This window comes from Madurella fahalii (assembly GCF_045866475.1).
Source record: "Madurella fahalii IFM 68171 DNA, scaffold_4, whole genome shotgun sequence".
Lineage (NCBI taxonomy): Eukaryota > Fungi > Ascomycota > Sordariomycetes > Sordariales > Madurella > Madurella fahalii.
In genome coordinates this window covers 782,025-804,956 of record NW_027263974.1, presented here as the reverse complement: position 1 = coordinate 804,956, position 22,932 = coordinate 782,025, and the positions used below count along the sequence as shown (strand labels likewise).

The window sequence follows — 22,932 nt, the reverse complement described above, 5'->3', positions numbered from 1 at the left end:
GCGGGTATATTCTGGTACATGGTGTGGGTGTAACGCAAGGTTGCGTCAGGGGCAACGGGAACAAGGGGTTGCACTACAAGATGGTAGCTCGTACGATAGGGGGGTGGGTAAGTGATCAATTGGAGCCTGCCTTCCGCTCTCTGGCTCTTCCAGAGAGCTCCTGTTATACCGGCAATACTTTGGTGATGTCCGGCTTCCCCAGTCCAGCTCCGGTCAGCTCCGATCAGCCATCCGACATTCCGTGCTCTACATCCGGGGTGTTACAGTGGGATAGTACATGATATCCTAGTTCAATCTGTAGCATAGTACACAGTATCCTGGCTCCACAACTGGGACATTATTTAATGTACCAGTACATAATATGGCATGGTACATAGCTGCACCCTATATAGTATGGTTAGCATAAACCGAGGAACGTACCGAAATCTCCAAATAGCAACTTTAGTCGAGGGACCAAAATTAGGCCACACGGCTGTGTAGGCTAGGCTCACCATAGCTCACCTAGTTCGTGAGCTGCTCAGGGTCACGCACGAACATGGAAATTGCTGAGGGCAACTTTGGTGTAAAACATGGGTCTGTTGTAGAACGGACTTGTCATTTACGTCAGCCGTCGTTGATCCACATTGGCAGCGACTTCCTCCCTGGCAAGTCCACATCAACTCATCGATGTCAAAGTGTAGAATCCTGGGAGCCATATGGTATTCCTGGAAGCACCAGGCCCGGCTGTGAAGTGGCGAAATATGCACTGCTTCCTCTTCGGTGAGGAACATTGAGCCGGCGATGCGGCGTCTCCTTTCGAAACGAATACGCGTTCCATGTTAAGTTTTAGGGCTGACAAGGGGCTCCCATGAACTCGTCGAGAGGTTGGAGCTGGGAAATAGGCCGCTGACCCGTCCGCGCCTCGGTCACCGCTCGGCATGAGGCACAGTTGGCGTAGACTCCGTTCATTTGGGCCGACTCAAATTCCCAATCCGACCCGCTCCCTTGTGTGATGCAAAGTGCGTCGATTCAGAGATACCGGTATCCTAGGAGATGTGTGATAGCGATAGCGTCTTTGAATGTCTGAGGCAACGCTGACCACTCTATTCCTTTATTGTTCATCTCCAATGTTGCGTGGGTGGTTTTGGATGTAGGCGTTCTTCCCCAGCAGTGGCTAAGTGTGACGTATGGTTTCTTTGCTACCTCGCTGTCAAAGTCCCTTGTCTCGACGAGCCGGATGGCATACTTCCCGGTCGTAGTTTGTATGTCGAGCAGTTTGGTCGGCAAGCCCGAACCCCTGGAATCTTTGCAAGTGTGAATAGCGTTGCAGTGTTTGAAGTTTTTCTGGACAAATACCCCTTAAATTAGAGATATTTGTTGGATCCGGAAGCTCTTCCCGCACGGGGAAGAGCTTGCACCTTGGTTTCGACTCTCTATATTCAGCGTAGAACTCAAGCACCGGGTCCTTTTGGCTGAAGAACTCGATCTTACATCCACAGAGTGGAAACTTGAGGCTGTTCGTGCCTCCTCATGCTTTGGCCAGGGTAGAGACGCTTCTTCAACTTGCGTCCCACTGCGGACAGGCCTTGATGCCGCCATAGATGACGGAGCAAAACTAGCAACACTGCGTGGCCGAAAATCGTAAGCTCTCCAAGTCGTTACCCGGAGTGTTTGTCGAGGAGTCCCCAAAATCATGGGGTGGTGTGGAGTCGGATGCTGTCGCTGCATCGTCACACTCGCGGTGTGACTCGGCGCAGAGACAGCCCAGACGGAAATGGTGTTCGGACACGACAGAGACAAGATCCTCAGCCGGGTCGATGCCGGTTTGTCGCTTCAGCTCGGTAGCCACTTGCATCCGCTACCGGTATTGCAATGACGAGTTCTTGGCAGGAGGTGGCTGACCAAGATGCTTTCGGACGTCGGCCACGCTGAAGCAGCCAACGCACTCGCGGGCTCCGATGGCCGGAGCCGCGTAGAAGTAGATGGATTGTTGCTGCGTCTCCTCCGCGATTGCAGTCGGCCTGTCATCGTTGCCTCGCTTCGTCGGCGTGTCTGTCATTGAGGTTGGGCGGTGTGACTGGCTCGATTCTTGAGGCCACGAATACGTCTGGTTCACTTTATTTTTTCGATGGAGGTTCATTTTCTGCTTGCTCCTTCCTAGGCTTGCCCCGGATGAAGTTGACACAACCAGAGAACGGAGACATGGCGTCCCACCAGCGCAAGGAACAGCGATGTCGAGTTTCTCTTGGCCGCCGAGATGGAACCTGCGGCCCAAACTTGGAGGCACGGAAACCCCCCCTTCTGCTGCCTAGAGACCAGCTGCATCCATCTAGCCAATACTCTTAGACTATAATCGAGGTCCGTTTGATAGAGATGGGATATAGTTAGATAGAGGAGAATAATGTTAGACCTAGCTTTTTGTTTGACGTAGGATAACCTTATATATATCTAGACAGAGTGTTGAGTAAGTATCGAGTTAAGAGGATCTTAGACATTGCAGTAAGTGAAGTATAGGAGGTATAGGACAGTATTTACAGTAAGCAGTCTACTATTACTAAAATATAGTAGGTTACTAGAACTATATATATAGCTAGATAGAGCTTCTTATTTACTTATTATCTTTTTAGAACAGGTTAAAGCCACGATTCAGAGGATAGATAGGACACGTAGGTACTGCGGGCTTCGGTGGTATTGTCTACAGGAAGAGTTTGTTGTCTCTACGGCGGTACCAGTGCTAAAGCTGCTTAAAAGACCTGAGGATATAACTAAATATGAACTTCTCTATATTATTCGGCTTAGATATTAGCTTACGATCTTTAAGATGGTATATTATGGTATAAAGGAGATTGTACGGTGTAAGCTGCTCCGAGTACCGAGCTGATGCGAAGCAACCAGACAATCATCTCCGCAACGCTGCACGCCCAAAGCAGCGTCTTGGCTATTATTGACAGTTCCGGCGTATTTGTTACTGTCTTCGACCGCTGCGTTATGCCAGCTATTCACAAGATTGATACCCTAGCGGTTGTTCCTGACGGCGAGTGGAGGAGTTCACCAATTGGTGTCAATTTCCCTGCAGGAGATCTGCGACAAGGCCAACGAAGTCAACGCAAACATGAGATCGAAGATCACAGATCGAGTCACGTACCTCGGACTGCATGCGCTTTGGGGGTTGGGGGGTAGGGTTGTCTGGGCTTGCCCCGTTGCCATCTCATCATCCCGTCTCTCCTCCATGTCAACTTGCATCCCTCTCGGACGGAAGAGTATCTGCAATGCTTTCCTATCTGGACGCTGGCTTCTGCGCAGGTTGTGGGTCATTTTGTGTTTGATTTTTTTTTTTTTCCTCAAAGATGTAACTGAATTCTTCCTCTTCTCTTCCTCGTCAATATTCATTAGGCGAAATGGTGTTGACAACGGCCGCCGCTACTGCAGGCTGCGATGGGCCCAGCCAATAAGTAATCACCTCGTATGCACTGCCTTCTTGTCAGGTGCCAGCTTCAGCGCGGGGTGATGCCCAACATCTCCCATTTCGTCCCTGTACTATCTCGATTGCTTCATTTCAACATCGGCCATGAAGATGTTCGTCCACGTACTCCTGTGGTGCCTTTTCGCAGCTATGGGCTGGGGCTACACCACCTTTGACCCGGTCTGTTCCCGGCCTGTCGATTCAGTCAACTTTGTTTCGAGCCCCAACACGCGGGGAACCATGGAGATCTTATGGGGTTGTCTCTTCACCCTCATCGCCTGCACGTGGACCATCCACCATCCGAACGTCCCCGAGCAACGCGATGGCCGCGACCCCGGCTGGAAAGGCGACCTCCGGTGGGGGCTTAAGAGCGCCTGCGAGAGTGCCAAGCTGGCCTTGGTTACTGTACTCGCGCCCGAGCTCATTATATCCATTGCTTGGGATCAGCGCCGTATCGCTAAGAAGGTTGGACGAGAACTGAGGGAGCTGGCCGCCAAAGATAAAGTCCCTTGGACCATGGTCCACGGCCACTACACGGCGATGGGTGGCTTCGTAATACGGTACAACGTGTCATCGGAAAAGCGGAAAGGAGGAGAGCCGTATCACCTAACGGCCGACGATGTTATCTTCCTCCGCAAAAAGGGCCACCTCAAGCGGTTGCCAAACGTCACTCGTGATGAGCTTTGCGATAAATCAAAAAGCGATCCGCTGCTCAAGCTTATCGCCGTTGTCCAGATCCTGTGGTCCATTATCCAGATTTCGACTAGGGCGATACGACGCCTCCCCATCACCCTGCTCGAGCTCAATGTCCTCGCCCTAGCCGCCTGTGCCCTCGTCATCTACCTACTATGTTGGCACAAGCCAAAGCACGTCCAGGTGGCGATTACAATCCTGACGTACGAAGGTGGAATCCCAGAAGAGGTGAAGCAGGGGCTGGAGGCGGTCGAGATGAGTGCGGCCTGGGTGATCCTCTTCGACACCGCCCAGGAGCTCCAGGTCATCCGTAACACACACCCGCCCGAAGGAGCACCACTATCCAACACTCGGATACAGTTCAGTGATGAGAAGGCGGGCGACGAGGAGATGAGCAATGGGACGCTGGGCAATAAGAAACCAGGCGACGAAAAGATGGGCAGTGTGAAGCAGGGTGATGAGGAGACAGGCAATTACAAGCCGGACGACGAGAAGCTGAACAACGAGAAGCTGGGAAACGAGAAGCTGGGCAACGAGAAGCTGGACAACGAGAAGCTGGGCGTCGCGGGTTCTCTGTTCGTGGCCGCAACCCTCTTTGGAGCCGTGCACGTGGCTGGATGGAACCTCGGTTTCCCTACGCGCGCCGAGCAGATCCTCTGGAGGTGCGCAGGCATCTACATCCTCACTCTGCCCTGCATGATCGTCCTCCTCTACCCGATCGGACGCCTCCTCGGTGGACTCTTACACTTAAAAGATGAGACGGTTCATTCCCTCTTGGGCCTCGGAGGCACCCTTCTCTGCTGGGTATACCTTCTCGCCCGCTTTTTTATCTTGGTTGAGACGGTTCGGACTTTTGTCTCCCTGGATTCCAACGTGTTTATTGCCACTTGGACAGTGAATATCCCCCACTTTGCTTAACCGAGATCAAGTGGCTATCATCGTGCTGTCAAAGTCATGGATATTTTCTCATGCGGACCTGCGTTGTTTCTTGATTTACGAGTGTTCTTGGATTGTTGTCATTCTCTTTTTGCGGCGGAGAGAACTTTTAATTTTACACGTTTGATGTAGATTGGTTGTTGAACGGGAATGAAGACTTGGGTGCGGCGGTGGAATTAGTTTTGAGACTACTTAATAAAACGGTTCTCCTGCGAGTTATCAAAGGACAGGAGTTATTGGCATAATTAGCGGAGAGAATATTAGGAGTCCAACAGAGAAATACGCTGCCGTTGGTTCAGATAGGCTTCTATTGATCTCAAGAGGACAAAGAAGAGATGGCGCCGCAGCAAGTGCTGCGGCGGCTAAGAAGATAATTAGTTCCCGAGTTTATATCTGTAACCTGACTCATACCAAGTCCATCACGCTGTGGCAGCCAGCGCCGTGACAGTGAAGTCCCAATCTTCGGATACTGCCATAACAGGTTGCCTGATAGGGACGCGCCATCCATTCAGTAACCAGTAACCATCTCTAACCTGTTAAGAATATGGAATAGGGTAAATAGCTCGAGGCCTTCGCAGCAATGTTGAAAACCTCAACGAGCACACAGTATACTCTAACGCATCCAACAGGGCAATGGTTCCTCCTTAAAGCTGTATCCCGTAACAATGATTTTGCCCTACTTGTATAGTCTAGAGGCGTTTCTGACTGCTCTTTCCCTCTTTGTGAATCCGGGAGGGACTATTTTAGGCCTTGTGATGAAGGTTCAGTCAAACTGGATGAGAAACCCCCGTAGTCGGCTGAAGCAGTGCCCGGATGCAGTATCATTCTAGCTAGTCTTCCACAAGCAAATTACAGACAAGTCCATATCCATGAGTCCAGCATTCTGACAGTACCTACCCCTAGCCGTCCCACGGAGTGACATGTACTGTGCGGAAATGCAATGTGTTTAGGCGAGACAACTAACGACCAAAGAGCGAAACCCAAAAGTTCCTAAGTTTGAACTGTTTGAAAGCAGGGGGTCAGTGACGCTAGAAAGTGAGTCTCCCTGCCTCGTGATTTGATTGACCCTGTAAATCCGTACCCGATTTCCCCTTGCCTATCTAACTTGAAGGGAGGAGAGGCTGCAACTTACAGATAACGAGTTCAGCCGTTTCAGTCGGAACTGCAGCATATCCAACCTCTCTTCCAGCGTTTTCTTGTCTTCATGCCACTCTTTCCACCTTATCCGGGCCCTGGAATTTGCCTCGGACATGTTTTTCCGCTTAGATTTGGGCCGAGGAGGGCGGTTCTTCACGTGTTCTTTGAGCTCACGTCTGGTCAGTTCGATGTTGTTCTCGAGCTGTCTCTTCACGTCTTTCCCGGCTGTCGACTCGACGACGAGCGGGTTCTTGACCAACTCCTTCTGTAGCAGAGGATGGAGTTTCCCGGACTTTTCGGAAATGCGAATGATCTTCCGGATAATTTCGTGCGCCGAGTCTTTGTTGTTTGCATGCTTCACAATCTCAGTACCTCGGGTCACCATATCACCCCAGAGATCGTCTCGGCGGCCGTTGAGTCGCTCCTTCATGTCATTTTCATCTTTTATCTGCTCCCACATTGTGGTGGCAATGATGACGTGCTTGTAGGCATCTTCGCCGAGAATATTCTTCAGGAGACGCGTACGTTTCCGCTCGGTGCCGCCAACCCTGTGCGCGGTGATCGGCTGGAGCAAGATGAGGCCATCAAGCTGTTTCTTTATCATGTGCCCCTGTTCGGCCATCCACTTAGCAAGCTGCTCGAGGATCTCCACATCCGAACGGGTGTCGTCGTCAAAACCCGGGGTGTCGATTAGGGCAATCGAACGTCCGTCCAATTGGAACCGGATGGCCTGGGGTTCTTGTGTGCCTATAAACTCATAGCTAAGCCACCAGCCATTTGGTAGTGCCTAGGAAGTTGGCGGCAATGAGTTCGCTTACATGAATATATGCCATGCCCGACCTTCAGGGTCGTATCGCCGGATGCGTGTCGAATAAATGTCGTCTTACCAGCTCCGGTCACTCCGAGCAACGCGATCACAACACTATCCTCAGCGTTGTTTTTGTTGTTTGACGGCGCCATCGCTCTGGGCTCCTCAGCTTGGCCGGTTTATCGAAAGCCTGATTGAGAGACAGTAGTCCTGGGAGGTCTGGCTGAAGATGGGGTGGAGAGGGAAGAGTGCAGAGGCAGATCCTCAGTTGCACCTCCCTTTAGCCCTTCATCCCTTGCCGTTTTTCCCCTCCCTGCCTCTTCGAAATTGCTCCAAGGCCCGCCGTTGGTTAGCAGGCCACGTTGGGCCAGTGTCGGTTGTGGTCGGGCATCGTTGAGCCGCATCCAAGCACCCAACATCAAATCGGCTCGCTGAAACAAAAAATCACGAATGCACTGGCCGCGGGAGCCGCCACGTCAACAGTAAATCCAATGGATGCGATGAGCGGCAGCATTGCGCCCCACCAAAGTGAATATTCGTACACCTTCCCCTCCAGGTTCATACCCAACCTCACATCCCTGCCACATCTCACAGAACTCAGTCGCCCTACATATTCCCCCGGGCTGATGCGTTGGTCCCGCCGTCATAATGGCAGAGTAACTTATTTTCATTTAGATCCTTAATGAAGAACGCTTTCCCGGGCATCGCCTAGGACTAATAACTTCTCGAACCATCATTGCCCAAGCGCCACACAAAGAGGGGAAGGACCTGGTTGTATTGAGCTGTCCGTCATGGCATCCTCGAATGTTGTCATTTTGCTAGTTGGCCTTCATGGGGCCGGCAAATCGACCTTTACCAGAGCCGCAACGGGCCGGCACGACATCAACCTTGGGCGTGGTGTTGGTCCTTGTAGGTTGGATTGATTCCTACCATACGCCGTAAATGGGCATTTTACTGATCATCCTGCTCATCACCTTTTGAATAAAGGCACAGAGAAATGCAGCATATACTCATTCAACCATACAGTGACGCTAGACCGTGATCGTTCTCCCAAGGGTTTCAAGTTCACCATCATCGACACCCCCGGGCTCGCGGACAAAAATACGACCGAGCAGAACCTCGAGGTCCTACAGGATATCGCCGACCAGCTCCGACAAATGGGCAAGGAGCGGGTCAACGGTGTCATCTACTTCCACAGCATCGAGGGTGGGCGTCTGCACGGGGTTGACATGGTCAACATCCGCCTCCTCAAAGCGATATGCGGGGAGCCCTTCTTTCCGCGCGTGGCCTTCGTCACAACCCGATGGGATAGAATGAGGGACAGCGATTACAAGATGCTTATGAAACGGAACACGGAGCTTGAGGGAGCACGCAAGGAGTTGCTACCACACGGTCCCGAGATCTTCAGGTTTCTCAACGATGGGAAGAGTCACCAGCCCGTGCTCGAGTATTTTGCGCGCCAGAGTAGCGAAGACGCACAGCCACTGCTCCTGTTCGCACAGGAGCTCGAACGGTACCGGCAGAGAAGACTGAGAAGCGCGGTCAGAAAAACGACGGCGGGCAAGCAGGTAGCAACCAAGGGAAAGGTGCGCAAGGCCGGCATCTGTTCGTTTTTATAGAAACATCTTTGGCTCCCAACACAATACTTCAAGTTCATCACGAAAATAACTGTTTATGTTTCTTCTTTAGGTACCTGATAACTTCTTGCGCGGCTTCCAAGCATTTCTGAGAGACATGCTAGACTTCTAGGCGACCGTGGTGTATCTGCTGGGTGGAGGCTGCAAGTGGAGATTATCTTGAATTGATCGACCGGGGTACTTCCAACCCATATGGATAGAGGAAAGAGATGAGTGTGGCAGGGTATCGACACAAGAGGAGACCCGGGTGGAAGCAAAAATATCTGTTGCATTGTGACATTGGTTGTTGAGAGGGCGGTGCGGTGAGGCACAGTGTCCTGTTATCGTTATGTTTCGATCCAGATTGATGATACTAGGTAGGTATTCAGTTTTTTGGAACCACTCGTAACTGGTGGTTACCACCAAAATGTCGACGCCACTACCACAGATTGCGGATTAGTTTACGCAAATGAAAGGGCGAAAACTGGCCGATAGATTGTGTGTCACCTACCAAGTCAGGCGAAGAGGACCGGCAATCTGATAAACACGGATCTCTTCCACGACTTTAACACAATGCAGTCGCTCGAGCTAGCCTTGGCTGTTTGGGGCGTGACGTCAACAGAACCTGAGACTGATTCTGAAGGCTTTTCCTGGAGACCCCTATGTACATACGTACGGGCTGCGTACTGTTGTGTGCGACGCACCTAGGCCAGCCGCACACGGCTGGCCACACCCGGCCTTCAGAATGAGTGTGTGTACCAGGGACTAGGTAACTTTTCCTGGACTATCCGGTTTTCACGTTATAACTACCCTGCAGTGATGGCCGCAATGTCCCACCGTCACAATGATACATCGAGGGGCGTAGATACGGGAGATGCCTACCGAGGTGAGGAACAAGACCAAGGATGATGTTTTGGAAATTGTCGCCCAAGGGGTAATTAAGTTTTGTAAATCCATTTTACGCTATCTTAGAGCTTACCGGCGATGGAATAATATGACGAAGGGTGATCTCGGTTACTGTCGCTTCAGGGGTCCAAACACCGTGGCCATTTACCTCAATACCTATACAGCATAACAAGACCATTTTCATCTATGAGGGACATGTAGAACTGGACCCAGGACACTGGCTATATAACAAGGAAGAAATGCCGTTATGGGTGGTAGGAACAGGCACTGCTGAAGTTCAGTGAATTGATACGGAATCGTAGAATAAGCTCAGATACATCCGTCAACTAGCCCGGAGAGGTTTGACATCATACACTAATATCGTTGGATACTCTGTACTTGGGATAAGTATCCACGTAGGTGGAGGGTAATGAAGTAGGTAGGCGTCTGTATTAAGCCCCAAGGGTCATACGTCCTTTCAATCCATGTAGGAGTCAGGACCAAGAGGGGTAATCCCGCCACAATCACACGCGGAGAAGGTCATTGTGCATTTAAACCGCTGTGAAGCGTTATTCATCACCCTCCTATGTAGCAGAAGCCGAAATTACATGTACTACTTCATCAATTAAGAACTCATTTGTCGTGGAACCGTTTCCTCCCGGCGAAAAGGCCCAATATGATATGATCCGCTTACATAAAAGCCACCACAGCCGCAACCACGCCCGCCAAGCAGCCCGTCCCGACCAACATGACATTGGACGCACCGGCCGTGGCAACCGGCGGGTTCCGCGCGGTGGTCGAGCCACCGCCAGGACTGCTGGTAGTGCTTGGGCCGGAACCACCGTCATCCTCGTCACCACCATCAACAGGTGGCAGCGACGGTGTCGGGACAGGGTAGCTGCCGCCACCATCTCCACCTTCGTCATCCGAGTCGGAACCCTCACCGTCGTCGTCATCACCATCATCCACAGGCGGCTGGGACGGGACGGGCGCGGACGTCTCCTCGTCCTCCTCGCACGTCGTGGTCGTCACCTCGATCACCTTGGTGGTGGTGATGAACGAGGTGGGGCAGGGGGTGTCCTCGCCATCGTCGGCCGAGGTCGTGGACGACGAGGTTTCGTCGCAGGTCGACGTGGGGCTGGCGGACACGCAGGCGCACACGGCCCCGACGGCGTCGGCGACGGCAAGCCCCTGCTCCAGCCCGCAGGCCCCCAGCACGCACCCGATCGCCGACTGCTGGATCGCCGCCGACGACGAGCACCGGCACGCGTAGTCCGTGTCGCCGCACCCCACGGCGCCCGCGGCCGACGCGATGCAGCTCACGCCGCAGGACGGCACCGCCGAGATCTGGGCGCCGCAGGGCTGGGTGCAGCTGGGTGCGGGCGTGATGATCGAGCTAGACTCGGATGTGATGGTAGAGGATTCGGATGTCGTGGTGGAGAGGTCGGTGGTGCCGGAGGAGGAGGTACTGCTAGTGCTATCCTCGCACGCGGTGGTGGGGCTGGCGCTGACGCAGCTGCAGACAACCTTAACCGCGTCCGCTACGGCAAGACCGTCTTGGAGGCCACAGGAGTTGAGAACGCAGTCAATCGCCGACTGCTGGATGGCAGCCGAGGACGAGCAGCGGCAGTCGTAGTCGCTGGCATCGCAGCCAACAGCGCCGGCAGCTGATGAGATACAGGCGACGCCGCACTCGGGGACGGCGGAAATCTCAGCAGCACACGGATGGGGGCAGGTAGGCGCTGGGGTGATAATCGAGGTGGACTCTGACTCTGAGGTTGTGGTAGTGTCAACGGTGATGGTGGGCGTCGAGGTCTCACAGGCCGTCGTCGGGCTAGCCGTAACGCAGTTGCAGACAGCTTTGACGGCGTCGGCAACCTCAAGACCCTGCCCCAGACCGCAGGCGCCTAGCACACAGCCAATAGCGCTCTGCTGGATGGCAGCAGATGATGAGCACCGGCAGTCATAATCGTTGGCATCACAGCCAACCGCACCGGCGGCGGAGGAGATGCAGCTTATACCGCACTCAGGGACGGCAGAGATCTCTGCAGCGCAAGGATGCGGGCAGCTCGGGGCAGGGGTGATGGTGGAGGACGTGGAGGCGAACGTGGTAGTAGTCGTAACGACGACAGTAGAACTCGACGGGCAGTCCGCACCAAGGCACTCGCAGGCCCTCACGGCAGCATTATTGAACGTGTTGTAGTCGTCGATGCCGCAGCTATTGTACATGCAGCTGAAGGCCTTGCTGGTGATCGCACGGTAGTTGGCGCAGTAGCAGTCCCAGTCGTCAGCGCCAGTGCAGCCGTGCTGTGGCGAGAATTCGTCGAGGCAGGCACGGATACAAGTCGAAGGTTCCGGGATACTGCATTCCGCGCCGGGGCAAGGCGTCTCAACCATGGCGGCGCCGGGGTTGACGGCGAGGGCTCCGGTTGCGGCCAGGACGAACCCGGCCGCGGCTTGCGTTCTGGAAAGCATTGCAAACGAGTGACAGCAGTCGCAGGCGAAGAACAATGCGGACGGCTACGGGAGCAAACCCTTCTGGCTCCCACTCTGGGCAGACAGGCAGCTTTAATATGCCGCGTCTTGTTCCCAGCCTGTGGGACCCAGCAGAGAAGTGAGGAACAGATCCGGTATGGCGGCCTCCACATGCTGGTCTTTCACGGATGCAGATCGTCTACTCGGAATACAACATTTCCTTGTGGTGGAGTGTTGGTGAGATAGGGGGGAGTAAGATTACGACGGCGTCCTTCTCACTCCTGGGGTCCAATAAGACAGCTCGATGAAGTGCTGCTTCTACCCTAGTAACGCAGGCCGTGATATGAGCACTTCTCCATGGGGTAACCATTGAGCGACAGGAATGCGGTCCTAACTGAACCGGGACAGCGAACCTCTTCTCGCGCTGCAACCTCAACTGCATTAACCCTGGCAGACATTCTTCGCTTAGCCCAGGAACCCACCCTCCCTCTGATGCGTTGTTACCCTCCCCAGTCCCTGTAGGCCGATTTCCGATGCCCTCAAGCCAACTGTCCGAAGCCAAGAACCTGGTGAAATCGATCGACCCACGTGCTGCAACGCCCCAAGCTGGGCTCGATCTTCAGGAACAGTGTGGAGATTGCAAGTTACGTTTTCACATCGTAGTGTAGCAGTAAACTGAGCAGTCTAGATTCGACTCTACAGCTTCGTCGTCCCGGTGCACACAACGGGAGATCACCGCGTCATCCTCGTGCGCCTCGCCGCCTAGTTTCTACGGCTTCCCCAGACCACTGCCTCCTGATGCGGACGATACGTGCTCGGGAGATCAATCACAATCAGATGCCAAATTAAGACTGGGACACCCATACCAACCTCGGTCCCTTGTGAAGCCAAGAACTGGGGGTAATGCGGGGTTAGCGCCGCAGTCAGGACCGGCCCGCAAGTTGGAGGAGGATGGAATGTGGAGGAATGGTACCTTTGACGAAAGCGGCGTCTCCGGCCGACGCTAAGCCCAACGCGCCCGCTGGCAGAGTGCGTTCGCAGCAATTCTTGTCTTTGTTGTTGTTGCTTCTATATCGCAGGGGGTTGCTTTCTTTCTGGATCAGTGTACAGTAGCAGGGTGCCTGGGCAGTGGGCTGATGCGATCGCAACTGTGTGATGGTGTTGCTTGTCTGACAATTCGATACAATTTGCCTCCAACAAGCATTCATTGTTCATTCATTACGAGTGCATTCACTCTACCAGTTTTCCCATCCAAATATCCCTGAAGTTCCAAAATGCGGGACGGCGTGCTCCTGCGGCTCTTGTCCTAGGTCGCGTTTTAATTATATGGGATTTACCGATTTCTAAGGGGGACGTCCCGCTTTGAATTGGACTTTTCCATACGAATTTTGCCTTCACCCGCCCGGCCGTGTGCCCTCCCCCAGCTCCTTGGCTTCCGGTGGACTTGAGAGATTCCGAAACCGTTCGGTGTGCCATTTACCGCAGTTGTAATTCTCACGGGATCTTGTCTTTGGTGTTGCGTCTCTCGTCAAGCCAACCTCTGTCCACTCAGGTAAGCTAGTTGCAGTCCACTTAGCCAAGCCAGTTGCAGCCTACTGTACTCTCCATGGCGAGTTCAAGGGTCCGTTGACTCAGGCGGGCCGCGAAGAGACACTGCAAAAGCCCTCGCGTAGGCGCATTGGTCGGAGGGGCTGATGTTCGCCTCGTGCAGCAACAAATCGGCACACGGCCATAACAATCCACCAATCCAGTTGACTCTCCAAAACGCAGAATCGCCCTCCGTCTTGTTGTGCTGAGAAGACCAGACGGTCACGGTCATGATCACGAAGATAAGGCCTGTGTTGGCTGTCGTGCTACGCAAGAGAGATGATTAATCTGGCCACCGGATGCTTGGCTTTCTGAGAATCGATGGAGTGCGACAAAACCGAAAATAACCGCGATGCAAAGGCCGGCACGTGGCCCAATGCCACAAAGACGGACTGTCTTTCACAACTCTTTCATCTTCTCCACAACGTAATGCACTCACGCTGTTTACAAAATCCCTCGGATTTTTCTGGGCCGGGACAAGATGCTCTTCTTGGCAAGGAGCCAGGACAGGCCTTCTGAAATTTGCCAAAGAATTTTCGCTCCCAGCTCCTTGCTTTTCTGCTGCTCCCTGTGGTCTTGGGGGCCGCCTCCTGGACTTGGAAATTTGCCAAGTCCACAACTCCCCAGAAGTGCTGTGTTTATTGACGTGTATCGGCTTGGCGGGCGATGCTTGTGTATCCTGACCGTCATGTCCGAGCTCTGGGAAAGCCCGGGATGGTGATTCTTTTGTCTCACTCCTTCGCGTGCCGAGGTTGGGGAGGGATTAGTCGCGGCCGATAGTGCTATCGCAGGCACGGGCAGGCTCGGGATAGATTACGTCTTATAAGCCCCATACGCATACATTCCATTGAATAACTTGATCTATCTATACAGACAAACACACAAACACAATGCTCGTAGACCTGTTCCCCCCCCAACCCCCGTTACTCCTCTTCCTCGTCCTCCTCTTCGTCGCCTCGTCTCTGAGCTGCGATGATCTTTGCTATTGCAATGAGTCCAGCCTCCCCGTCACCATCCTCGTCTCTTTGGGGTTGGGTGTCGTGGTCGGTTCCGGGCAGAGGCGGTATGTTCTCTGGGAATGATGTGTCATGGCCGATTTCCTCGGCTAGAGCAAGGAGAAGCCCCCGGTTGAGATATCTTCCTCGCGTCGCCCAGAATCCCTTTCCTAGCTGGGGTTTCAGCTTTTTGGCGGGATCTTTCCGGTACTCATGTCTCCATGCCATTTTGAGCTGCGCAACGACGAAGAGGAAGTACAGGTATCTTGCTCTCGGACGGTTGTCATTCTTGAAGGATAGCTTCAGGCCGTCCAGGTCCCGAACGGTCATGTTCTTGGGTGCACCTTGGCTCTCGAGGGCAATAACCGTCTCGAGCGATTCCGCATCTTCATCTATGATGCGCCATCGATAATTCTTGGGCTCCTTTCTCTCCCAGTCTGCTACTTGTTCGGTCGTGGGATCATCGGGTAGGTCGGGGACAATGGCGATAGCACCATCATCAAGAGCCGACTCTACATCGGGTTGAAGCAGCAGACCATTTCGTGCCTGGAGGAAACAAATCAATGCTCTGTATCATCTCGGGGCTCTCCAACAAAGATACATACCGTCATCAGCTCACCTTCAACATCCTCGCCAAATAGCGAAACCAAGACATCAGGACCAAGGTTGTGGGGAAACAAATGTGCGGCAGTGACATGTGGCTTGAGGAATTCGTAGCCGGTAGCGGTATCGTGGACGGAGATGATGACCTTTGGTTTGTTCGGTTTTGTTGTTGCAGCGCCGTAAAATTGTATAAGATCATCTTTGAATTTTGCTTGTTCCGATCTCTGGCGTGCGCCCATCCCAACCTTATCTGCGCAGATGCCAAGTTGGCTTGTTGTGAACATGGCCTGAAATGCGCGTCTGATGGGACCGCCTTGGCTGACCCTCTCGGCTTGCTTTGTGTAGAGGGACTTTTCCAAAGTGGCTGCTTTTATCTGCTCGATGATACGGCGCGCTTCATTGGTCGCCCACCATGATGCAGCAGGTCCTTCTCCGTTGTCCACCCAGTCTTGGACAGCAAGTTTAGCCTCGGCATGGAGACACTCGACCGATGCCCCACATGCGGCGGCAGCGGATGTCCAGTAACGAGCGTCAAAACTGGTCGATGGCCGTACTTCCCTCTTGGCTAGCTCAAGGTCGAGCTGGAGACGCTTATAGTCCTTCTGAAGGTCGCTTCTTGCTCGCTTGCTCGATGTTCTCTTCGGAATGGGCGGCGGACCGCTTCCGCTTGGGCCGGAGGACGACGACGACGACATTGTCGGTAATCGCGCGAGTTATTTGAAGAAGAAGCACAGAGGTGGCAGAGGAACTGGTATTTGGTTACGCGGTGTTGTGGTGATAACGTGGGTGTGATGTGGATGGAAGAGGGATGCTGCTCAATTGGTTGATCTTGTAGTGAGATTCTTTTTGGGTTTGGCTAGTAGTAAAGCTTTGGAGAGATGGGGGGTGGGATTTTTTTTAAGCAGCTGAATGCAGGGCTCGCGCACATGTTCTGCGAAGACGATGATGCAATAATTAGTTGTCACCTTAGCCCTAAGTAGTTTAAAGCCAGCCGCCGTCACGGGACTGGATTACGCGTCACCTACTTTCCATCGAGGGGAGAATTAGGGAAAGCTCAGAACAAATCAGCCATAGCTTACCCAGCTCAGGACTGCAAACGTAAAGGGAAATTTCGTATGCCCAGATTCGTCTCATACAACCAGGCTGATATACAAGGCAATGTAGACAACGCCAAGCTCAACAATAAGCAGTAGTAGGTTCTCATTGCTCTATATCAGACCGACACGTAATCACCTTACATCACTAATACCGTATAATTGGACATTAACAGAGCAACCTAACTGTGCCGACGACATGATCGCTCAATCTTGAATCTAGAAGTTCCATCAATCACTAGTTCGCGTTGAGATCGACACTTTTGGTAGCCTCCGGACCTACACAACGCTCGCTAACGAACAAAGAAATGGTTCCAGCTTCCCCGCACCGACCCATTGACATTGCGGGCTGCCCCAACCAGTATTCATTGTGTTCAAGTCTACGTTTGGTTGCGTATCAGTCTAGTATGACATGAGCGAAACTCGATGACGGTGGTGTCCAACGACTTTAGCTAGGTGGATTACCAAGTTGACTTTGACATGTTGGCAATGGTTACTTACGGCTCCAGATCTGCCTTATCCCCATGCCATACCCTTAGTAAGCAGTACAAGAATTTAAATTATTATCTTCAATGCGGATCGCATGGCGCATCCTATCCCGAGACAGGTTCCTTAGTCTTCTTCTGCGAAGTGAAGCATCGGATGGCGAAAGATGTTACTACTTCGGGCAGTAAAAGTGCATCCATTGCATCGTAGATCATGCGGTGTTCTTGCCGCTGATAGGTTGTTCTGGCCGAGAAATACAGAATCAGATCGTGCCAAGGAAACGGAAAGGGCTTCGGATTTTGAGGTTGGTAATCACTCTCATGTCGACGATGCTTGGCGGCTTAGAAATCCAACCTTAATTCCGCAACCGACGACACGGGTTGCCGCGTTATTGCAACATCAAGAAAACCCCATCCTAATCTAAATGCCGGTAGCCAATAGCATCTCGCAGGTATCCAAAACGGCGCCATGGCTGTCCCGGGTACAAAAGCTGGACGATTCTCGAGTCAATGGCATCCTGGCTTAATTAGAGGAATTCAACCATAAAACCCCGATTCATGTTTGGTGTGACATCAACTCATCCCTAAAATTCAACCTCTCAACGTTCGCCAATTTTACACCGCAACCGCCAAAAAATGAGCACCAACAAAACTCTCATCTTCAAAAAGGTCCCCACCGGGATCCCGGTCGCAGGGGAGCACCTCGCAGTCGAGGACCGGCCGATCGACATCTCCTCCCCGCCTCCTGGCGGCGTGACCCTCTCCATCCTCTTCGCCTCCTTCGACCCGTACCTCCGCGGCAAGATGCGTCCCTCGCACATCACGTCCTTCAGTCCCGCATTTGAGCTCGAGGCGCCCATCACGAACGACACGGTGGCGCGCGTGCTCGGGTCCGACACCGACGCGTACAAGCCCGGCGATCTCGTCATCGCTAACCTGCCCTTGGCGGAGTACGCCGTGCTGCGGGAGGGCGAGCTGGGCCGGATCCGCTCCAAGGTGCACAACCGCCACGGGCTGAAGGATCTGGGTTTGTTCCTCGGCCCGCTGGGCATGCCGGGTATGACGGCCTGGTCGTCGCTGTACGAGATCGGACAGCCAAAGAAGGGGGAGACCATCTTTATTAGCAGCGCGGCGGGCGCGGTTGGGCAGATAGTGGGGCAGATTGCGAAGAGAGAGGGGTTGAGGGTGATTGGGAGCGTGGGGAGCGACGAGAAGCTGGAGTTTATTGTCAAGGAGCTGGGGTTTGATGGCGGGTTTAATTACAAGAAGGAGAGGGCCAGGGACGTGCTCAAGAGGTTGGCGCCCGATGGGTTGGACATTTATTATGACAACGTGGGGGCGGAGCAGTTGGAGGATGCGCTAGGTGCAATGAACGATTTTGGGAGGATTGTTGCTTGCGGGATGGTGAGTTGCCTGGGGGACCCCTGATTTATGGAGGGCGAAATAACTGACAGTAGGTGCAGGCTGCAAACTACAATGTCCCCGAGGAGCAGCGTTATGGCGTGCGCACCCTCTACAACATTGTCAGAAAGCGGCTGACGATGCGTGGCTTCATTGTGTATGATCACGGTTTCTGGGACAAGTATGAGCAGGACCATCAGACGAAGATGCAGCAGTGGTTGGCTGAGGCGAGCATCAAAGCCAAGCTCGATGTGACCGAGGGTATTGACAACGCGGCTGAGGGCTTCGTGAAACTTTGCCAAGGCAAGAACTTTGGGAAAGCAGTGCTCAAGATCAAGGACGAGTGAGGGTTGCACGGGTGGAAAGGGGGATGTGATCTCTGGGGGCGGCGTCAACTTCAAGAATTACCATCGGCACTCTACGTGAGTACACAGACTACAATGAAAAGTCAGATACCTTAGTTTGCATTTCCTGGTCCGATAAAAAACAAGGTCCTAAGTATCAACCAATTGTAAAATGAAAGTAATACCCGTCTGACGACACCAGCCAAAGATGAAAAACCCAGACTTGACGACTCAGTTTCCAGTCAGCAGCAAGGTAACCAAATCCACTTTCTCACTGTGCTTACCTTTTCCATAATATCCAATCATTGACCTCTCCGGCTTAATCCCACCCTACATTTTCCTCCATCGGCCACTCTGCTGCCGGCCAATTCCCTTCTTGCCCTCCCAGCCCGTCATCCCACAACGCGCCGTCCCGCTTACCCACATCGGCCTCCTCCTCATCATCATCCTCATCATCATCCTCATCATCATCCTCATCATCATCCCCCTCCTCATCCCCTTCATCCCCCTCCTCCTCCTCCTCCTCCTCCTTCTCCTCCTCCTCCTCCTCCTCCTCTTTCCCCTCCTCCTCATACCCTCCCATCTCCACCAGCTTCCGCCGTTCATCGCCCGAGGGCTCATCCTCAGGGAGCCTAAACTTCCTCTCCTCCTCCAGATCCTTATTCAGCATCCACTGGATAAGCTTCAACGTCTCCTTCCTCTGCGCCAGCCTCAAATCGTCGCGCCGCTTCTGCCGCTCAACCTCCGGATCGACAACGTCAACCACCTGCGGCTCCACCGCCGCACCCGCGGGTTGGTTCCCGGTCGCCGTTCTCGTCGGCTCGCGGTCCGGCCCCCTGGGTCTGGGGAGCGGATCGCGCCGGGTGAGGGACGGGCCGGTCTGCGTGGCGGCTTCGGCGTAGTTCGGTGCCGGTGGCCGCGCTTGGTCCTGGTCTTGCGCGGCTCTGGCTTTCGGTTTGCCTTTCCGTGTACCTTGCTTCGTGGTCTTTTTGGCGGGGCGAGCGCGCTTTGCGGGAGCCGGAGCTGGAGCAGCGGATGGTTTGGCTTCTGCTTCCTCCAGCACCGGGGAGGGCTGCTTGGCGGTGGCTTTGGCTTTGCCGCGTTTCCGGGCCGGGGCTGGTTCTGGGGCTGGAACGGCCTGTCTCGCGGCAATTCGGGCTGAGCGACGCGGGGCCGGCCGCTGAAGCTCTGGCTCGGGTTCCGGCCCAGTTTCCGGCTCCGGTTTAGACCCAGGTTCTGGCTCCGGTTTAGACCCAGGTTCTGGCTCCAGTTCTGGCTCCGGTTCTGGCTCCGGTTCGGGCTCGGGTTCCGGCTCAGGTTCGGGTTCGGGCTGTGGTGCTGGCTCCGGTTCCGGCGCTCTCTGTAGTCCGATGCCCTGATCTACCTCGGCAGCGGGAGCCAGCTTGGACTGTTCCTTGGCCCCATAATCCCACTTCTTCCATGGATAATACCGGTCAGGCTCCCAATCTTCCTTATAGTTCGGGTCAAAGGGGTTGTGTATCCACCCCTCGACTCCGGCATTCACATCGAAGGGGTTGAGGAGCTCAATATCCGGCTCAGCATATGGCTCAAACTCTGGTAAGAGATGTTCTTTTCCCTGGAATTTTGGTTGCGCTGCCATTTTGGCGATGACTTCGTCATGGTGTGCTTTGTTCGCCTTGTTGGCTCGGGACCTCAACTGTACCTCTAACATATAGTGATAGCGAGTGCAGTTACTACAACCGCATAGCTTGTCGCCGTAATAGTCGTAGTCAAAGTCTTTCTCGGCAAGTCCGGAGTCGCTTTTAACGGGCTCCAGCTGCTCAAGGACGTTGATCCGGCCGATGTACTCAGTCTTAGCCTCTTGTTGAAGCTTCAAGCTCCTTTCGCTAAGCTTGTGCATTGGCGATTTCTTCTTGGACTGCTCGGGGAACCAGACTCTGGTCGGTTTCTCCTTCGCTCTGTGTTCATCTTGATGCTTCCTGGTCTGCTCGACTTTCTCCTGCTTAGGAGTTTCCTCTTCCACTCCCTCTTCAAACCGGAGTTGATCCTGATACTGCCTTATCCATAGCATTCTCTGCTCCTCATCCGAATCCAGCGCCCGCTCGGCTTGTAGTTCATTGCTGTCAACCGGACTCTGGTAGACTTCACGTAGCGCATCGGGAATCTTGGACACGTCGACACCTTCATAAGTGTACCAGACAGGGATGAATGGCCCGAATAGCCACCTCAGCGTTGATTTGAGATCGTCCAGAGTATGTCTCTCCGCCAAATGACCGGAAGAGTATGGTGTCGTTTCGAAGTCCGGATCACTTCTAGCCCAGGACACGTCCGCGAAATACCCATCAGATTCCTCGCTGATGAGCCGCTTAAGTCCCATCGCCCGAAATTCTTCCACCCTTCTCTTTGCCGTCGGCAACACGACGTTGATGAGGAAGTTGACATCAGGTATCGCGCTTCTCACGGCTTCGTCTGTCCAAGACAATTCGGGTTTGTCCCGGAGCATGTCGATCTCGAAGTGCAGCAGCAACTTTATGAGTTGATCAGAATAACTCGGCACACTCCCCTCTGGTAAGACAAGATTCTGCGATAGGTATCGCGACAAATTTCCGACGACGTCGACGTTGTAATCGAGATCGTTGCCACTCTCTCCGGCGCAATCGTGGACCGTGACCAGCCGGCGAAGAAGCTTTCCCAGCAGATACATATCCTCCCAGGCCGCAGGCGCCTGTCCCCGTGTCGCCCTCTTTGCCTTTGACCAAAACTGAGGAGGGTCATGGACGATATTGGCCCGGTCAAACTGTCCGAGAACAATGCGCGGAAAACAGCAGTCTAGGGCGTCAGGGCGCTCATGGTCCTCGGGGAAGTGCAAAAACACATCTTCTTCGTCGAGGCTTCGATGCACAATTGGCATCCAGTCAAGCTCGGCATATATCAAACCCGCTTCAAGATCCCGGCGGGTGAGACCAGTCTGCAACCAGATGACAGCCCGGGACAGCTGCTCCATGACGTGCCAGATGAAGGGTTCAGGAATGTGAGCGCCCATCTGGGGGTTGGCGAACATATGCATCAGGCTCCCCAGCGTCCCACCGTTGAACCGCTTGAAGTAGAGCGAAAAGGTGCCTGGCTGTCCGGAAACGTCAAAGGCCCCTTCGTCACCAAAAAGGCCATACGCGTACAGCTCCGGGAAGTAGGGTTCATCCGGAAGTCGGATCTGGACGCGAGGATCCGAGAGTCGTGCAAAGCGCAGCTCGGGAGGGACCGGCGTCTGGTATTCAACGGCGTACGGGACAACGTCCGGGGCTTTCCCTCCCAAGGATTCGTACACCCAGTACTCGTCCCAGTCTGGCGCATACCTCTTGAGGCGCTTGTTCACAATGCGTTCGCCCGTGTCGATGCTCTCAATGAGAATGCATTTGCCGGGGTGTTGCCGTCGTGTCTGTTCATGCTGTTGTTGCTGCTTCCACTTAACGTCCGGGGACCTGTAAGGGTGCAAGTCGTCGATAAGAAGAAAACCGCCAGGGTGCTTGTCGAGCCAGACGTCGCTGGGCTTGGCTTTCCCTGCCCAGTAGGCTCCTACTGTAGGCTCGCGAAACGTCTCAGTCGGTAGCTTGGCATGGAGTTGCCGAAACCTGGCAATTGTCACGGAGCGGCCCGATTCCATCGCAAACATGCGGCTGGGGTAATTGGAAGTGCGGTAAATCAGAGTGATCAATTACGGGCTCAGTGGAGGAAAAACAGAGGCTTCCAAGCTGAGTACAGGTTCCCGATTGAGCTGCTGACTTCCCTGTTTTCTTTTCGCTTAAGACGTTAAGTCTGCCCTTTGTTATCTTTATACCCCTTTCCGGTTCCGGCGGATACGCAGCCTAATTAGGGGATGCGGATTCTCGCATCAGCGATCAATTGTGAAGCGGACCAACAAAGACAGGCGGAGTATCAAGCGAACAGTGAACCTCTTGAGCGCCTGCATCCTCGCCTTCTTCGTCATCGTCGCGAGTAACGTCAGCCCCCCCGGTGCTACACCATCCTAGCGGTCAGTTGGGCCACCTGGGCTCGCAGGATCTACCTGCGCCGGCTCCTCAGTTCGAGCCTGACAGGCTAGTGGCCCTATGGGCTAAGTGGGTGGCAGTTAGCGGACTGCTGAACCTGGGCCCGCTGATCTTCCCGTTCGTATGCAGTCAGAGAAACAAGGGTCCCGGGTGGAACATGGTCCCGCTACTGCTCTCCGCCGCCGTGAGCTTCGGAGTAGGGTCGTTTTTAGTCACGTGGATGGTTGAATGTGGGCTGGAGACGTAGTGGCTAATCCTCGTGGCCTCGGAGGGCGGCGCCCTAATTAGTCTTCCGATTACTGCTCTCGGCCGTTGTGTTTACCGGGATACTCTGCCACAATGGTATGCGCATGAGCTTCACAGACGTATACTGGATGGCATTGGTTCCGGCGTCTTGCCTGAA

The 22,932-nt window shown here is 53.8% G+C and overlaps 7 protein-coding genes across 7 annotated transcripts; 3 read left to right on the top strand and 4 right to left on the bottom strand.

Annotated features, from left to right (window-relative positions):
* Positions 1 to 3,553: 3,553 nt before the first annotated feature.
* Positions 3,554 to 5,053, top strand: MFIFM68171_07246 (Paternally-expressed gene 3 protein; the record flags this gene model as incomplete). The annotated part of the gene is made up of 1 exon (XM_071062666.1): positions 3,554 to 5,053. One exon carries the CDS (start codon positions 3,554 to 3,556, stop codon positions 5,051 to 5,053), a length of 1,500 nt encoding a protein of 499 aa, XP_070918767.1.
* Positions 5,054 to 6,030: 977 nt separating this feature from the next.
* Positions 6,031 to 7,168, bottom strand: MFIFM68171_07245 (GTP-binding protein A; the record flags this gene model as incomplete). Its single annotated transcript, XM_071062665.1, has 3 exons — positions 6,031 to 6,072; positions 6,204 to 6,955; positions 7,027 to 7,168. The coding sequence occupies 3 exons, from the start codon at positions 7,166 to 7,168 to the stop codon at positions 6,031 to 6,033; spliced, it is 936 nt and encodes a 311-aa protein (XP_070918766.1).
* Positions 7,169 to 7,807: 639 nt separating this feature from the next.
* MFIFM68171_07244 (P-loop containing nucleoside triphosphate hydrolase protein) lies at positions 7,808 to 8,635 on the top strand (the record flags this gene model as incomplete). The annotated part of the gene is made up of 2 exons (XM_071062664.1): positions 7,808 to 7,925; positions 8,043 to 8,635. The coding sequence occupies 2 exons, from the start codon at positions 7,808 to 7,810 to the stop codon at positions 8,633 to 8,635; spliced, it is 711 nt and encodes a 236-aa protein (XP_070918765.1).
* Positions 8,636 to 10,207: 1,572 nt separating this feature from the next.
* On the bottom strand, positions 10,208 to 11,992 carry MFIFM68171_07243 (uncharacterized protein; the record flags this gene model as incomplete). Its single annotated transcript, XM_071062663.1, has 1 exon — positions 10,208 to 11,992. One exon carries the CDS (start codon positions 11,990 to 11,992, stop codon positions 10,208 to 10,210), a length of 1,785 nt encoding a protein of 594 aa, XP_070918764.1.
* Positions 11,993 to 14,502: 2,510 nt separating this feature from the next.
* On the bottom strand, positions 14,503 to 15,872 carry MFIFM68171_07242 (HNH nuclease domain-containing protein; the record flags this gene model as incomplete). Its single annotated transcript, XM_071062662.1, has 2 exons — positions 14,503 to 15,120; positions 15,180 to 15,872. 2 exons carry the CDS (start codon positions 15,870 to 15,872, stop codon positions 14,503 to 14,505), a joined length of 1,311 nt encoding a protein of 436 aa, XP_070918763.1.
* A 1,520-nt stretch (positions 15,873 to 17,392) lies between these two features.
* Positions 17,393 to 18,504, top strand: MFIFM68171_07241 (Endo-polygalacturonase 6; the record flags this gene model as incomplete). The annotated part of the gene is made up of 2 exons (XM_071062661.1): positions 17,393 to 18,160; positions 18,214 to 18,504. 2 exons carry the CDS (start codon positions 17,393 to 17,395, stop codon positions 18,502 to 18,504), a joined length of 1,059 nt encoding a protein of 352 aa, XP_070918762.1.
* Positions 18,505 to 18,820: 316 nt separating this feature from the next.
* On the bottom strand, positions 18,821 to 22,153 carry MFIFM68171_07240 (uncharacterized protein; the record flags this gene model as incomplete). The annotated part of the gene is made up of 1 exon (XM_071062660.1): positions 18,821 to 22,153. One exon carries the CDS (start codon positions 22,151 to 22,153, stop codon positions 18,821 to 18,823), a length of 3,333 nt encoding a protein of 1,110 aa, XP_070918761.1.
* Positions 22,154 to 22,932: the final 779 nt, after the last annotated feature.